The following is a 16,251-nucleotide window of genomic DNA, read 5'->3' as shown; positions in this document are numbered from 1 at the left end:
TGCATTAAAATAACTATTAAAAAACAATCTCCTATATTTGTAATTAACAAAATAGGTTGTATATTTTTGTGTTTATTTGTTTCGAAATGTAGTCTGACAAATTATATAAGAATATTATTATTTGAAATAACGATTTTTCGTGTGAAAAACATGTATGCAAGTGTCTCGTCTATATTGTAATTGATATAAACATTACGAAGTGTTTTTATAAAAAAATAAAGTTATATATTTTTTATTCACTGTATATTTCAATGGTAATATCAAATATTTTATAAAATCTACAAAACTGAAATTTACGAGTCCGTGTCGTCCAAGGAGTTCATTAAGTACCTAATCTAAATAAATTCCACACAAGCAAAGTTACGGTCAAAACTAGTTTTTCGACATCATACGTTTGTTATAAACGACCGTGACTAAGAACATTAGAAGACTTTCAATAAATATACAATCTATATCATGTGTCGAAAAACGGTAACGGACTAATTCTGTATATTAAATATGTAAAAAAAAATTAAAGTTAATAAAAAATCAATATCGCGTATTACAGAAATTATAATGAGTTAACCTTAGTCTGAAACTGAGGCCAACGATACTATTTTTTTAAAATGACAAATTGTTTTCACCCTCATTATACAGCCAATATCGAATTGAAAACCTAAAAAGGCTTGGAGAAATTTAAAAACATATCGCTTACGAACTAAAGTCCTCAAAACCTCGTAAGACACACCTAAATATTATAAAGGGAATTAAAATTTTACAGAGAAAGTTTAAAGCTACATAAGATTGAAAACTGTTATGCAATATTTATTTTTTAGAAAAATATATATGTATTTTATTCACTTTCTATATGAATAGGCTTTTTATTAAACTATTAGATATTCAATATAAAATATTATAAGAAAGTAAAACTAAAAAGAGCATATTCTAGAAAGGCCAGACAATTTTAAAGTAATCCCATATTTTAAAGGTAAACACACAATGCTTCTGCAATTATTACGAGACCTCGCGACATCATAGCTGTTACGAGATGTATATATCGAAATTTTAACAAAGAGGTTTTATGTGTGTATGTAAATAATAATAAAATTAATATGAAATTTATTAACTTTACGAAATTCATATGAATTTTAATCATTTATTATTAATTATATATATTAATATTAATAATTTAAAAGACGGCCTCTTTATTTTCATTTTTCGTTAGTTTTGAGTTTCTTTAATATACTTTGTTGTTAGCTATAGCTATTTGTTTCTTTGTTGTGCTGTGTTGACTAGTGTTGGGTAACAAGAGTTGGAATGACGTTGTTGCTGCAATTTATGGAAAAATTTACCTCACCAGTTGGTAAGGTTATGACTCAAAAATTTTGCAAAATTTTTATTTTTAAGAACGTTTAATAATTAACTGTTATCTTCAACGTTTTTCGAAACAAACTTCAGCATGAGAGAAGTAAATGTTAAAATGCCTGTTAAAATATATGTAGCAATGTTGTAATCCAGCTTTCGAACAGAACCGCGGGTTATCGTTGTATATTCCTGACCGGGTCGAATATGATCAACATCCTTGTATAAGGCGGGGCTGGGTTTCGCAACGGTCTGTCCCCAAGGTCACCAGCTCATCTTGCAGCCACCGATCATTGGAAGTGCGAAACTCGTGCGAACGGGTTGTGTTCAAAATGAGGGGTCTTATTATCTTGGTGACTTTATGCGGTGTTGGTAAGTATAAATGAACACCATCAGCAAAGCTGATCAATGTTCATAATATATATATCTTAGCCAATTTCATATTCATCTCCTTCATATGATAAAAATATTTAATATTATATCAGTGTACATTTTTATTATTATAAAATATTTACAAAGTATTTGTATCTCTAATAATAAATAAATATTGAGCAATTAATTTATACATTTACATGATTCGCTTCGTCTCCTTTGAACAATAAAGTTGAGAGTTCCCTCGGTTTTATTTACATAGTTACTGTTAAAAATGAATCTATTTATTATAATGAAATTTTTTTTATTCCAAATTTTTATCGCAAAAATTTTCCAACCCGGCAATATATTATAATTTAAATAGTTTTTATTCTTTATCATATGATTATTTTGTTCATAGAAATAAATGAGGGCCAATAAAGGGTATTATTTGTTTGCATATAAATATAGTTTTCATATTATTGAAAAACAGTGTGATGTATTATTCAAAACGACCTCCAAATTAAAGGACAACCGGACTAAATCATGTATCGTCTTGCTAGTAACTCATCTCATTAACATTCAAAGTGACCTATCCATCGGCCTAATATCCATAAACTATAATTTACAATACTCATTAAGTTACATATTTGTAAAACAATATTTAAATGACCTTATATAAATTGTAATTATTACCTTAAAACAGTTTATAATCATATAATTTCTAGTTTTCGGACGCGCTCAAATTTCTGGAGAAGAGAAAAATGTGCGAGAGGAATTAAATCCGGTAGAAATCATTGATGATAGTCAATTCACCAAAGAAAATGAAGCTACCACAGAAGCTTTGGTATTTGAACGGAGAGCAAAATACCGAGCTCTGCCTGACCAATACAACGAGGAATCCTCACCAGTAGCTGTCAGTAAAACATGCAGGGAAAAGAACGAAAGGTACTCAATACCTGGAAGCTGCGACAGATATATTGAATGCCTGGTAAGTTTGATGCTTCCAAAAACTTCGTTGACTAAATCACTCAGTCGTGCCAGCTTCCGTTAGGCTCTTATAAAAACATTGTATCTGAAAATAAGATTCATTCAAACAACTTACAAAAAGTTCAAAATAAACGATATTAAACACGTCAAAGTTTTTGGGAAATATCTCATATTGGAATCTATTCCAAAGTTCTGTTACGAACAAAGAAAAAATATTTATTTCTTCATGTAACACAGGTGTTATATTTAGGAAATAATGTTTTGAAATAGCATTATTATAGTATGTGTATTCTTTTCAGAACGGAACAGCCGAAGAGAAGACATGCCCTGATGGATTACGTTACAATCCGAACGTCAATTTCAATGTGTACCCCTGCCAGTACCCTATAGACGTACCTTGCTTGGAGAGATCGGCCGGATTGCGTAAGTTTATACATAACAATATATGTATATCCTTATTAATCATGATGAATGCCCCTTTACTCACATAAATATTCAAAGGTCAAATAATTAATATTTATAAAAAATACTATGTCATGAATAACCCGATGAGGCTGGCTTATTTTATGCCAATCTAGACCGATTACAACTCTGTAATTTACATTTATAATATTTCATTAATTGTAATTAAATATTCAACTGATATATCCTTATTATGAGGTCAAATAGTGTGATGAGTAAACAAGTGTGAAAAGTAAAAGGTCGTGATGTCATGAATTATTCAACGAAAATTTTAATACTAATTTCGATTTCAACATCTTCTTACGTCACAATTTAAAAAAAATTACAGGAACTATTTCTGTGTTATATTTTATATATGACACAGAAATCGTTTTGTTCTAGCAGATTATATACCTATACACCATATGCTTACAGAACCACCACAGCCTACAGAGGATTGTCCCCATCAATTCGGTTACTTCAAGATTGGTGATGCCAAAAACTGCAGCGGATTCAGGAACTGCGTGAACGGCGTTGCTTATGACTTCACCTGTCCTGACGGTCTTGCCTTCAGCTCTGAATCCTATCGCTGCGAATGGCCTGATGAATCCAAAGATTGTGATGCAGAAGGTCAGTTACACGAACTACATTCTAAAAAATTAAAAAACTCGTAGATTCAAATATTAACGAAAACCTCCTTTATTATATATTAGTAGGTACTTTGTTTTATAATTTTATTTGAGGTCGACTCAAATTAATGACTGTTATAAAAAAATATTCTTATCCAGGAATTCATAGCAAAAATAACAAAATAACATCGTTTTTAGAATTGTTTACTTATTTGTAGTGGAGGAATATTGATTCATTAAAATAAACCAACATAATGTTAAAAACGATTTTAGCTGTAGTTGCAACCTAACAAATTTTTGCTTCCGTCTCTTGTTTCTCTTACTGTACTATACTTACTTTGCTTAGTATTATCATAGGTATGTTTAATTCCCAATGAGCCGTAAGCAGTTATGTAATACTGAAATTTAATATACAATAATTATTACATAATTAATATATTATTATCGTTTAAATAGTAATCCAATCAGCTATGACGCCAGTATCCCCCACCTCACTGGGCTTTATAATAATATATCAATTACGTTATAACATAATATGCTTTAAAAATATATATTCATGATATAAAAAAATAATAGTTTATAATAAAACATACTTGGTAGAACAAAATTAAAATCTACATTTTATCTCTTAATATTTCATACATCGATAATTAAATCTATTATCTATTAATGATTTCATCAACAAAGGTCTAATAGACTTCAGAAGTTTAGTTGATTATGTATAGGTTGTAATTTATTATATTTATATTCAAAATTAATTGCATATATCATTGATTTTGTTTATGTAAAATTTATGCTGTTAAATTATACCAAATTATCACATCTTAAACTTTTATTTTATGCCTCAACTTAAGACGTGTATGGATGTTATAATATGCAGGTAGATGAATTAAAATATTCACAAATCCAATAGCTTTATTACTTTGAAATTTGTTTTCAATGTACGTTCTTTTTTTCTAGCTTTCCTCGGCTTCCGTTGTCCCCCTGTGCCAGAATCTAGGGAACTAGGTGCTCCAGCAGGTTTCAGATTTTACAGGTAAATGAGAGGCTTAAATTTAATTATAACATAATATACATTACACCTAAATAACAATTTAATTAATAAAGAAGTATCTAAATAACTTTATAATTAAAACACATTTTTACGATAAAACTTTTTTGTAATCACGTCATCAATTAACGGTAGCACGTTTTATTTGATATGATTTTTTATAATGTGACTATCAATTACAATTAATTACAGATAGTTATGTCAACTATTATTAAAATATTGATAATTAACAGAATACACACACATATACATACGGAAGTCACTATAAAAATAGGCGTTTTAAGTAACCTTTTATTACAACGAAATATTTCGTAAGCTCTACCTGTTTCATAGAGGATGCTATTATGTAATATATCACCAACGTTAAACAGACGAACCGAACAGGTTACCTAATGGTCGGTCGACAGGTCAAAACTAAATGTCAAAGATAATCAGGAACCTTGAGATTCTATTTCGCATATAACACCTTATTATTAACTGGATGCTATTAACTTTTTATTTTAATATTATTTAGAATTTAAATACATAATTATTTTACCTGTTTCACCATTGTTATACATATAATATTCAACTAGTGAGGAGAGTGGATTTAAAATATATTCTGGTGTTTAACATTCGATAACTCGATGAGCTTTTAATGTCTGATGGTTTGAAAAACTTAGTTTTTCTGAATTTTTTCACATCATAACAGCCTTGTAATAAAAAGGAAAAAAATATTTTCTTTCGATAAAAAGCGGTTTTAACTTTACTAGAGAATTAAAAGGCAATTAGTTTATATATGTTTATGAGTTATTTCAAATAAAAAAATGGTTTCCGAGGAACTAAACTAAATTAAACGTCTGAGATAAATTAATAATTTAAAATACCACATCTCGCACAAAGTAAGAAAAGCCGAAACAAGACTTAATGATATCCGAGCATAGAATTATTTTGAACCTTGTTGACAAAAACTTAAAGTTCAATTGCTTTATTTTTACATAAAATTAAATCTTCGCTAAACTTGACTCAAAGACAATTCCATTCTTAATGAAATGAAAAATGTAGTAGTTAGTTTTATTTATTAAATTAAATATATTTTAAGTAAGTTTTAAGCACTAAATTATTATAAGTCAAGAAACAGCGTAAAACAATCTGTATTTTCAGTTTTAATTTTAGTAAAAGTAGTAAAAGTTAGTTGTAAATCATCTGAGGCCAGATATGTAATGATCTACTCCCAACCAACATTCAAACATAGAAGGTATTTGGCAATACTTTGTTTCCGCTTTATACTTAAACTAAGTTGCCTTTATATCTTAAAGAATGTCATTGAGTTTGCAAGAAAATTCTAATGTTTCACAATTTTCAACATTTTCTATTACGGTTAACAAAGCTTAATCTCGTGACAGTCTTTTACAGTTCAAGAGGTTTTACAAAAGAACTCTTACTTCCTTTGATGCGCTTTCCAAAATACTCACCAATCTTTTAAAACATACAAAGAATATCAGCTTTTAAAACATTTTAAACACAGGCATCTAACGTGAACGAAGAATTTTATAAATTTATATAAATACTTTTATGTTTTTTCACTTAATTTCTTAATTTTATTTCAATAATTTGTTTAGATAAATGTAACAATTTTTTTTCCACCATTGGGTTGCCTCTCATAATTACTGGCTAACTTGTTTGAGAGAAAAACCGCTATTAAAACCTGCATTTCGCATTTTGATATATTTGTTTGTTAAATGGTGTCTTGACGTTCAATAGAATACTCGTACAATATTAATAACTAGATTTCAGTCGTTAGTCGATAATTATTTTTGATATTTAGTCACAATATACACATCGAAGAATATGAACAGATATTATTATGTATGTATGTGTGTCTAAAGTATGGTAGTGTGTGTAATGATTATTTTAAATGATTCATCGTATTTCTGACTCATTTTATATACAAAATAATGTTTTGCTTCTCTTCTTCTTGTAAACCTGGACTGTTAACATTTTAATTAAAGAATATAGAAGTCTAGAATGAAAAACTCATCAACAGGAGCTAGTTACGAAACTGTAATATCTGGAATATCGTATTCCTGACACTTTTACTAATTAAGTATGTAAATATTGTGCCCTCATAGAGTCTTTGAACGGCACATTTTTTATTATTTAACTGTAGTGGATAAAAAGAAACTGTGATTAAAATATAATTATTTTCCTTAGATCTCCCAGCAACTGTCAAAATTACTTCCTCTGTATTAACGGCAAACCTCGTCGATTGAGCTGTGGTGGTTATTCAGCCTTTGACGAGTCATCGGAATCCTGTATATCTGCTGTAGACATACCAGAATGTCCTGCAGAACTGAGAGCTCGCGCTGCCCAAATCATTGAGGACGAAAAGCTGCGAAGCACAGCGGAAGCCGCCTTCGCTAAACTGAGATACGTCCAAAGCGAAGACGTCAAAGAATCTACGACGGTATCTTATGATGCATAAAGTAGTTTTAACATTTAACACAGTTATGCATAATGAATATTTTTTTCGTTTACAAATGTATAAAATATAAATAGTGTTTGTTTTTTATGACATATTGAAAAATATGTGTTTTTTAACGAATCCAAATAATAATCATGTAGTCATATTATTGTTAATAGTGCCATTTATTAAATAAACTATTACTTCAACATCGGTCTATTATTCCAAACCCTAATATAATTGATAACGCCCTAAGTGATTTCCAGCCACAAAAGATATAAGATTAGCTTTTTCTATTGTAGATGATTTAAAATTAATTAGTTAGTTTAGTATTTATTGATGTTTTGTTACTATATCGGCATCACTTGTAACCTTTCTTTACGCTAGAAAGAACCACTTCACTCTAGTTTTATAAGATAAACGAGAGATCAAAATGTATTTCTTCGTGTGTTTTGCTTTGTTGGTTGTATCTTGTAAGTATAATTTAAAATATAACATAGTATATTTACAGGACAGATACTTAGTTATTATCCATGTCAATTCTCAGGCAGTGCTCAGGTTCAATCTTCGGGTGCGGATGCCATTTGCAAAACTCGGAATGCATACCTGAATGTAGACGGTAATTGCGATTCCTATATCGAGTGCCGAGTAAGTAGCTAATCTATGCAATAAGTAGTACATTTAACGCCTTTTCCTAGAGACTCTGTAACTGATTTGATCTTTTAAGGACTACCACGCCATAAACAAAGAATGTCCAGACGGTCTTCACTACAACGCTGATGTTAAATGGCCAAATTACCCTTGCGGTTATCCTGCAGATGTGCCTTGCAATGGACGGTCAATCATACGTACGTTACATTATTCTAAAGTTTATTCAAAAATCACAAATATAGCGTACATAATATTAGGAAACTAAACGACTATTTCATCAACAGAGATGGCACGGTCCACACACGACTGCCCGCATCAATTTGGCTTCTTCCCGTCTCCAAAGAACTCCCCCACTGATTGTGGCCACTACTTGATGTGTGCCGACGGTAAGCCCAATGAGATGTACTGCCCAACAGGCCTTGCGTTCAATTTGGCAGTATCCCGCTGCGACTGGCCAGAAAATGTGCCCTCTTGTAAAGCCTCTGGTAAGCAAAATTTATAGACTTTGTCACCAATACATTTTACGTTTATAAAAATTGGCACATAAATATTAACTATACAACTTTCCAGAATTCCTTGGCTTCACGTGCCCCCCAGCAATGTATGATCAAGATGGGTATCCCGTTGTCACAAACCACAAGTAAGACCTTAACTTGTTACGATTCTTTAAGTAGGTTTACACATTAAATGAATATAGTGACATATTTATAGTAATTTTGCAATACGTTCATTTACAAGAGAATCCTTAAGGAAAATATTAACGTGTATATTTTTGTAGATATGAACAGAGCTGTTACGCATTCTTCATGTGTATCTCTGGAAACGCTCGCCTGTTATCCTGTGATCCCGGTTTCGCCTTCGACCCCATCAGCAGCCGCTGTCTTGATGAAGACCTGGTGGCCTGCGATAACAAAATGACTCCATATTCTCTAAACGCTAGAGTAGCATAATATATTCCTTACCTTAAATTTGCATGATGTCATCATATACATATATATATTTAATAAATACATTTAATTTCAAAACTTCTTTAAGTTATTCGCTGTATCATAAACATATAAGTTTGATGTTCTGTCATTAATAAGAAAAGGCACCAAATTTTGTATTTATTTATTTTTAATTTTGTTATTCATAATAAATATAGAGCTGTTTTAGAAATGTAGCTTTTTTATTTCTCAATAAAATTTTTATTAATCAATATAGACCTATTTACAGGTTAACTATGGAAAATAAAGCTCATTGGTTTTTATTTTAAGAAGAATTTTTAATTTTAAAATTCTAAATTGAAATACCAAAATAATGTCATTGTTATAAAAAAATATCACTTGCATTTTACAGAAAACTTTAATATTAAAAATTGAATTTTAATATTGTTTATTATACATACAACAATATCTTTTCCGACTATTTTCGCTCTTACTGCACGTATATATATAATAACGTATATATGAAAGGATACTTATAATCAAAGATCATGTTGATGAAGAAATGTATCCTTAAACAAAATCTTAGTTGTTAGTAATGATATCTAAGACTTTCGCGAGTATTCATTCAAATAAAGATAATATTTTCGGATTTACGACGCGTTTTGTTTTTATTTTAAACATCATACTCCCAACGTTACGGCTGAGATGTAAAAAATGCCATTGATCATATTCAAAGTAACCGAAACTTATGTAGTTTAAAATAACAAAAAACGCGTAGTAAATTGGATGTTTTAGTGTTTATGGCCTGATGTTTTATCTGAACTTTCAATATTGGATTAAGGCTACATAAATATAAATATAAAAATATTTAATGATTATGTTAATTTTCTAAACTGGGTATGAATATAGGTTTATTTACTAATGAAACATTGGAATTAATGAAGTATAGAAAAATGTTTCATTAAATAATTCCCAAAATTTGGTAGCTTAAATATATATGCGTTTAAAGCCATGAGAAATTTTCCGTACCGATTTGTATGTAATAAGCTGATAAGTGGAGTTAAATAAAATACATAATTAAAATTGTTTTATAAGCAAATGATTTCTTGATATTCTTTTCCCTTCGTTTTCCTTAATTTGTTTCTTTTTCCTATGTACCAACTATTTCTATATGAATATATAAAGCAGCGTAATGTTGGTGTAGAAAAATGTTCCTCTTATTTTAATCATTCTTATAATTAATAATTACGTATATCGTTAAAAGTATAAACGACATTGATCACATCATTTTAAATCGCGAACTATAATTTTTAATATGTAAACTTTTGTATATATTATCTTCTTCTTCTTCTTCTGGCAATTATCCTAGTTTTAGCCAGAGTCTGCCTTCCTGCTTAAACTCCTCCACTTTGCACGGTGTTTGGCATCCTCGGTAGTAAGTCCATTGGCTCTCATATCCTGCTTCACGGTGTCCAGCCATCGCTTCCTTGGGCGTCCTGGGAGTCTTGCTCCAGGGACAGACATATCAATACAAATTGTTACAACGTAGTTCTCAGGCCGGCCTGCAACGTGGCCCTACCATCTCAGGCGACTCTCTTGAAGCTTATCCGCTACGTCACGGACTCCAATACTACCTCGCATAAATGTGTTATGTATGCAGTCAGCCCGCGTAATGCCACACATCCACCTCAGCATCTTCATCTCCGTGACGTGAAGCTCCTAAGTGTGCCTGGACAGTGCTGGCCAACATTCGCTTCCATATAAGAGAACCGGGCGGTTTATGCTTTTGTATATTATTCCCTTGAGCTTGGGCGGTATTCTGCGGTCTCAAACCAAACCTGTGACCTCACGCCATTTCACCCAAGCGGCGCTGATCCGGGCTTGGACATCGTGATCGATGCTTCCGGACTCATGCAGAATAGATCCAAGGTACCTGAACTTTTCCGACTTAACGGAAGGTTCAGGACCTATATGGTTAGTGCAAGAGTCCGGGCTCCCGCAAGCCATGTACTCGGTCTTCGTCACATTTAGTTTAAGACCACCCTTCTCAAGCGTACCCTTCCAGAGGTTCACTCTCTGCTCCAGCGTCAACCGGCTCTCTTCAATGAGCGCTGTCATCGCCATACATCATCAGCCATGGAGGCTGGTCCTGGATATTAGCCGAGACAATGTCCAGAACTACATTGAGCAAGAACGGGCTAAGAGTCGAGCCTTGGTGAACTCCTACTGAGATCGGGAAGGATTTTATATCGCCAACAGCAGTCCTAACCATTCCTAACCTAACTTTTTGTATATATTATAAGATAGACATTCCATTTTGAATTTAAAAAAAATCATTCTCTGTAACAGAAATCCAAGGTTTTGATGTATTATTGTAACAGGAGTTCCACTATCAAATTTCAATCGAAATCTATTCATATCCATAAAACACAAACACAGTGACAACATCTGTTTATTAAATGTATAAAAATGTTATGTTTTCAGATTCATCGTCTGTATTTATTTATAAGCTTCATAAAATCATTTCATCTTATTTTTTTTATTTACAAACTCTTTACTTAATCGTTTTTAGTAAAATAAATATATATAATGTATTCAGTAATCAAAGAACAAACCCTTTCGTATCTAAAATTATAAAATGTTACATTTAATGAAATAAAATAGTTAATCATTTTAAGTATCGATCAAGAAGATATTATATTTATATATATATTTTGCCGCAATACTAATTAGCTGTTCTTGAAACTGTACACCTCATTTAAAATTAATTAGCTAGCCAAGTATATAACTCACATTAAATAAAGTACTGCCATCATTCGACCAATTTCTATATCCCACTACAAAACAGTATACAAATATTCGTGAATTAATAAAGGAGAAACAAAAGCAAGAACTATGTACATCTTCGTGTATTTTGCCGCACTCTTCGTGGTCTCTTGTAAGTTTTAAATATCTATTACCCAAACATTAAAACTGTCATGAAAGTTTAATGAAGATTAAATACATATTGTGTTATTACTTGTTAGTACTGACAACATTTATCACTATTTTCATCCGTAAACTTAAAAAGGTTTTATTGTGTAAATTTCAGGTAATGCTGTCTTTCCTGTGTTGGATTCGGCTAACATTAAGGTCGACCCTGTTTGCAAGCGGCGCAACCAGTACGTTAGCATTGACGGGAACTGTGACTCATACATCGAGTGCAGAGTAAGTATATTTTAACAGCCGACGACAAAAACAGAGATACTGTATTTGACCATTATGTATCATATGATTAGTTATGCAGTTTAAAAAAACTAGGTATGGGATTTAGCGATTTATGATCTGATGCTTAAGAAATAGTTTAAAAAGAATTCTCTCTTCATGTGAATAAAGAGTGTAATGTGATTGTAGTGAAAAAAAAATAAGGGTCTTGTGTTATAAACAAATCAGAATTATTTATAATTACAGATATATTAATTAAACTTTCATTAACAAGTTTTATGATTTTAAAGATATTTTTCTGTTAAGAACTTGAAACAGCATACTCATAAAATGATGTGGTTTCGTATTTAAAATCCTTAAAAAAATATTATCGTATGAACGTCAAATTATTTACAGGAAGTTATAGGTTATAAATTCTTTTCCTCAGGATTACCACGCTATTGACAGAGAATGCCCAGATGGCCTTCACTACAACGTTGACGCAAAATGGCCTCAATATCCCTGCGGCTACCCCTCTGATGTTCCTTGCAGAGGAAGGGGTATTCAAAGTAAGATTGTTTATTTACCGTTTCAACTATTTGAAATTTTAAGAAGCTGGCTTTATCATTTGCCGTCAGAAATTTTTATATTATTTGTCTTATACCAAAAATTCAGTGCCTTATATAACAATAAATTATTCAGAGGCTCCTGAGCCAACTGCGGACTGTCCTCACCAGTTCGGCTTCTTCCCATCTCCTCTGGCTCAAGCAAACGACTGTGGCCATTACCGTATGTGTGTAGGCGGTCGGGCCTTCGAAATGTACTGTCCCACTGGACTATCATTCAGCCCTGACACTGGCCGCTGCGACTGGCCTGAGAACGTTCCATCTTGCAAAATATCCTGTAAGTTTAATTTGGATTCAAAATAGCATTTGTACAAAGATCGTTGCTCATTTCTCTATCATTTTATCCTAGCTTTCCTCGGTTACGAATGCCCGCCAGCAACATACGACGAAGAAGGCTATCCAATCATCACTAACCACAAGTGAGTGTAAAATCATATATAATTATTATATTTTTATATTTCTTCTAATTGAAATAACATTACAGATACGGCAACAACTGCTACGCATTCTACATGTGCGAGTCTGGGAAGGCTCGTTTACTCTCTTGTGATCCCGGGTTCGCCTTTGATGAAGTCAGCGGTCACTGTGTGGATGAGGACCTCGTTCCTTGTCATCTTAAAGTAGAAGAAGCAATTCCTCTTTAATAAAACTCCTGCCTGTTATTGTCTATATTTGTTAAGATTAATTATAATCTATAAGGACGGACGTAACATTTTGAATTAATAAATGAATTACAGCAGATATTTAAAAGTTATCACTTTGTTTTATTTTCTTGTTTTATAAATATGAATTAATCAATAATAAGACACTCTTTCAAAAATATTTTTTAAAACTTTGATAACTTTTTAAGTACAGTACTTGCCAGTTCAAAGTTATTGCACTTAATTTACAAAAAAAGAGCCTTATCAATCTTAACAAAAAAAGGCTAAAGAAAGATAAAAAGAAAAATTCAGTAAATTTTTCAAAAAAAAAAATATTTTGATCTTGTCAATTCACTATGAAACTTGCATTTTAATATTACACAATGAAATTTTCATTATTAAATAAAATTCTACGACTAGGGCGATTAATTCTGACAACATTAAAATTTATTTTTAAATAAAAAGGATGCATTATATTTATTTTATACAAACATTTCGATTTAAAACTACAAAAGAGTTTTATCACCGACAGATAATTACGTCATTAGAAAAGTGTAATTTTAATTTAATATCTATATGATCTTAACAACCTTCCATATTAATGACCAGATGAAATTCCTATTTTATCTTTGTAATATATTTTTTATTTTAGAACATTAAGTGTCGCGATAAAAATTTTAATCGCAACCCTTAATTATATTTTTACGCTATAAAACATCAAGCATCATCTTCATTAGTTAAATATCCATTTAAGTTAATAGGTTACTTTGTATAAAATCGATCGAGGTGGTTAAGAATGTATTGTCTAACGGTTTCTTAAATACTGTACACATTTCTAATAAATATTTGCGTAATATTGTCAAAATGTATCTTAATCTTTGTTTAGCCGCTATCCTGATTGTCATAGGTGAGTGTGACTTTTACTAAGTTTTGATTACTTTAAATGAAAAGGCCTAATTTAAATAGATCTTTAATACTTTAAAACAATTTTATGATTAAAGCATGACCAAATCCGTACATTAATTAATTTATTAATTTATTTAGGTACCAAGAGTTAAAAAATTAGTTACAAAAGGAGAGTGATGTACAAAGGATAACTTATCTCTTAAAAGAGATCTCTACCATTAATTGCATAAAAAAAAATATATTTTATATATTAAACATGTGTTAATAGTATTTTTAGTATCTTATAACTAATTAAAGTTTTATTGACCTGTTGGTTTTGTTTCAACTGAAATCAGAAGTAAGGATGTGAATATGATCACAGTTGTTTTATCCAATATTATATAAGTGACAACCTCATGGATTTTGGTTTGCTAGGAAATTATTATTTTGATAACGATTCCACATATCTGTGTTCGCAGACTTACGTAAAATTTTTTGTGCAATATAAACAACACAAATTTAGATCCTTCAAATATAATTCAGATCATTATACTACATAGACCTTTCAATAAACAAGCTTATCTATATCGCTGACAACATAAAATCTTAATGAGATCTAAGATTTTCGCGAGTTTTATTAATTTAAATGAAACTAATATTTTTCGGACAAACTACGCGTGATTTATTTTTGTAAAAAACTACATACTCCCGACGTTTCGGTTACTTTTCAGCAACCGTGATCACGCGTAGTTTATCCGAAAAATATTAGTTTCATTTAAACATAAAATCTTATATTATTTTCAGCATTTGCCGAAAGTGATTCCAATATTTGCAGTAATGTTATCGATTCTTACATTGGAGACCCACAAAGCTGCGACACCTACATCAGATGCCAAGTATATATCATTTATTTGAATTTTATGAATCATTTCTTTATTTTTATGTTAAACTGACACCATTAAACAGGCTCATCATCCAATTCATGCATCATGTCCAGATGGATTAAATTTCAACCCTAAGGTGAAATATCCGAATTTTCCATGTAGTTATCCAGAAGACGTACCGTGCAATGGCCGAGCTTATTCAAGTAGGTCGATGCCAAAGAAAGAAGTTAAATAAATTTAGTATTCCAATTCCGTTGACATTTTTTTGCATAAAATTCAGATCCGCCTAAGCCAACAGCGGAATGTCCCAGACAGAATGGTTACTTTTCCTCGCCCGCTGCATCTAAACAGGACTGTGGACGTTATAGAGTATGTAAAGCTGGGAAAGCGATCTTCATGTCTTGTCCAACAGGACTCGCATTCAATCCAGTCACAGCCAAATGCGATTGGCCTGACCAAGTACCATCCTGCAGCGCTAATGGTAATATTGAAACTATTTCTTTATTACGGTTATATATTACGGTTATCTGACATAATTTATTTTCTGCTTAATTTTTTAAGTTATACTTTTCTGTTATTTTAATATTGTCTTTCAGATTTCTTTGGTTTCTCCTGTCCACCCGGTACTGTAGATATTAGTGGCAACCCCATTATCACCAACCATAAGTAATTATCACTCTAAATATTTTAAAAATTTAATTCGATGTTTGATTTTAATTATGTTCTTAGATCTTCTTTAATTAATGAACGTAAGACGTAACGTACGTAACGTAAATAGATAACTCCTGTTTACTCTTATTCAGACATCAAGATGACTGCTACAATTTCTTCTCCTGTGAGAACGGCCAAGCTCGTCTCCTGTCTTGCGATATCGGTTATGCCTTCGACGAGCGCTCCGGACGTTGTGAAACGGCAGACACAGTTCCTTGCGCAAATAATAATTAATTTAAAAGTTTGTGATAAAAAAAAATAACCCTAATCTGATTTTATAGGTTAAAGAGTTATCAGATGTATCTATTTTGTAAAATAATTATAATACTTTGATTAATATAATTTTTATTTTATTCATATTTGTAAAACGAACAAATATTAAGAATAAAAATTATTACGTAGACGTAATAGAAAAGGTAAATGATGGTGTTAAATATAATGCAAACAATAGAAATAATGTTGTGACACTTCAATACTTCAAAAATAAAAAAAATGTAT

General features: G+C 31.1%; 4 protein-coding genes across 4 annotated transcripts; all 4 read left to right on the top strand.

Annotated features, from left to right (window-relative positions):
• The first annotated feature begins 1,482 nt into the window (after nt 1-1,482).
• Nucleotides 1,483-7,455, top strand: LOC116768920 (protein obstructor-E-like). The gene is made up of 6 exons (XM_032659822.2): nt 1,483-1,713; nt 2,421-2,683; nt 2,982-3,105; nt 3,559-3,753; nt 4,713-4,788; nt 6,997-7,455. The coding sequence occupies exons 1-6, from the start codon at nt 1,674-1,676 to the stop codon at nt 7,265-7,267; spliced, it is 969 nt and encodes a 322-aa protein (XP_032515713.1). The 5' UTR covers nt 1,483-1,673; the 3' UTR covers nt 7,268-7,455.
• A 161-nt stretch (nt 7,456-7,616) lies between these two features.
• LOC116767600 (protein obstructor-E-like) lies at nt 7,617-9,018 on the top strand. Its single transcript, XM_032658001.2, has 6 exons — nt 7,617-7,719; nt 7,794-7,894; nt 7,974-8,094; nt 8,182-8,382; nt 8,468-8,537; nt 8,676-9,018. Exons 1-6 carry the CDS (start codon nt 7,680-7,682, stop codon nt 8,845-8,847), a joined length of 705 nt encoding a protein of 234 aa, XP_032513892.2. The 5' UTR covers nt 7,617-7,679; the 3' UTR covers nt 8,848-9,018.
• Nucleotides 9,019-11,645: 2,627 nt separating this feature from the next.
• LOC116768063 (protein obstructor-E-like) lies at nt 11,646-13,365 on the top strand. Its single transcript, XM_032658688.2, has 6 exons — nt 11,646-11,761; nt 11,915-12,030; nt 12,455-12,575; nt 12,709-12,909; nt 12,982-13,051; nt 13,117-13,365. The coding sequence occupies exons 1-6, from the start codon at nt 11,719-11,721 to the stop codon at nt 13,274-13,276; spliced, it is 711 nt and encodes a 236-aa protein (XP_032514579.2). The 5' UTR covers nt 11,646-11,718; the 3' UTR covers nt 13,277-13,365.
• A 772-nt stretch (nt 13,366-14,137) lies between these two features.
• Nucleotides 14,138-15,987, top strand: LOC133320071 (protein obstructor-E-like). The gene is made up of 6 exons (XM_061526818.1): nt 14,138-14,180; nt 14,963-15,054; nt 15,125-15,245; nt 15,323-15,523; nt 15,639-15,708; nt 15,846-15,987. The coding sequence occupies exons 1-6, from the start codon at nt 14,138-14,140 to the stop codon at nt 15,985-15,987; spliced, it is 669 nt and encodes a 222-aa protein (XP_061382802.1).
• The last annotated feature ends 264 nt before the right edge of the window (nt 15,988-16,251 follow it).

This window comes from Danaus plexippus (assembly GCF_018135715.1).
Source record: "Danaus plexippus chromosome 3 unlocalized genomic scaffold, MEX_DaPlex mxdp_30, whole genome shotgun sequence".
In the NCBI taxonomy this organism is placed as follows: Eukaryota; Metazoa; Arthropoda; class Insecta; order Lepidoptera; family Nymphalidae; genus Danaus; species Danaus plexippus.
This window is presented reverse-complemented; position numbering and strand designations above follow the sequence as displayed.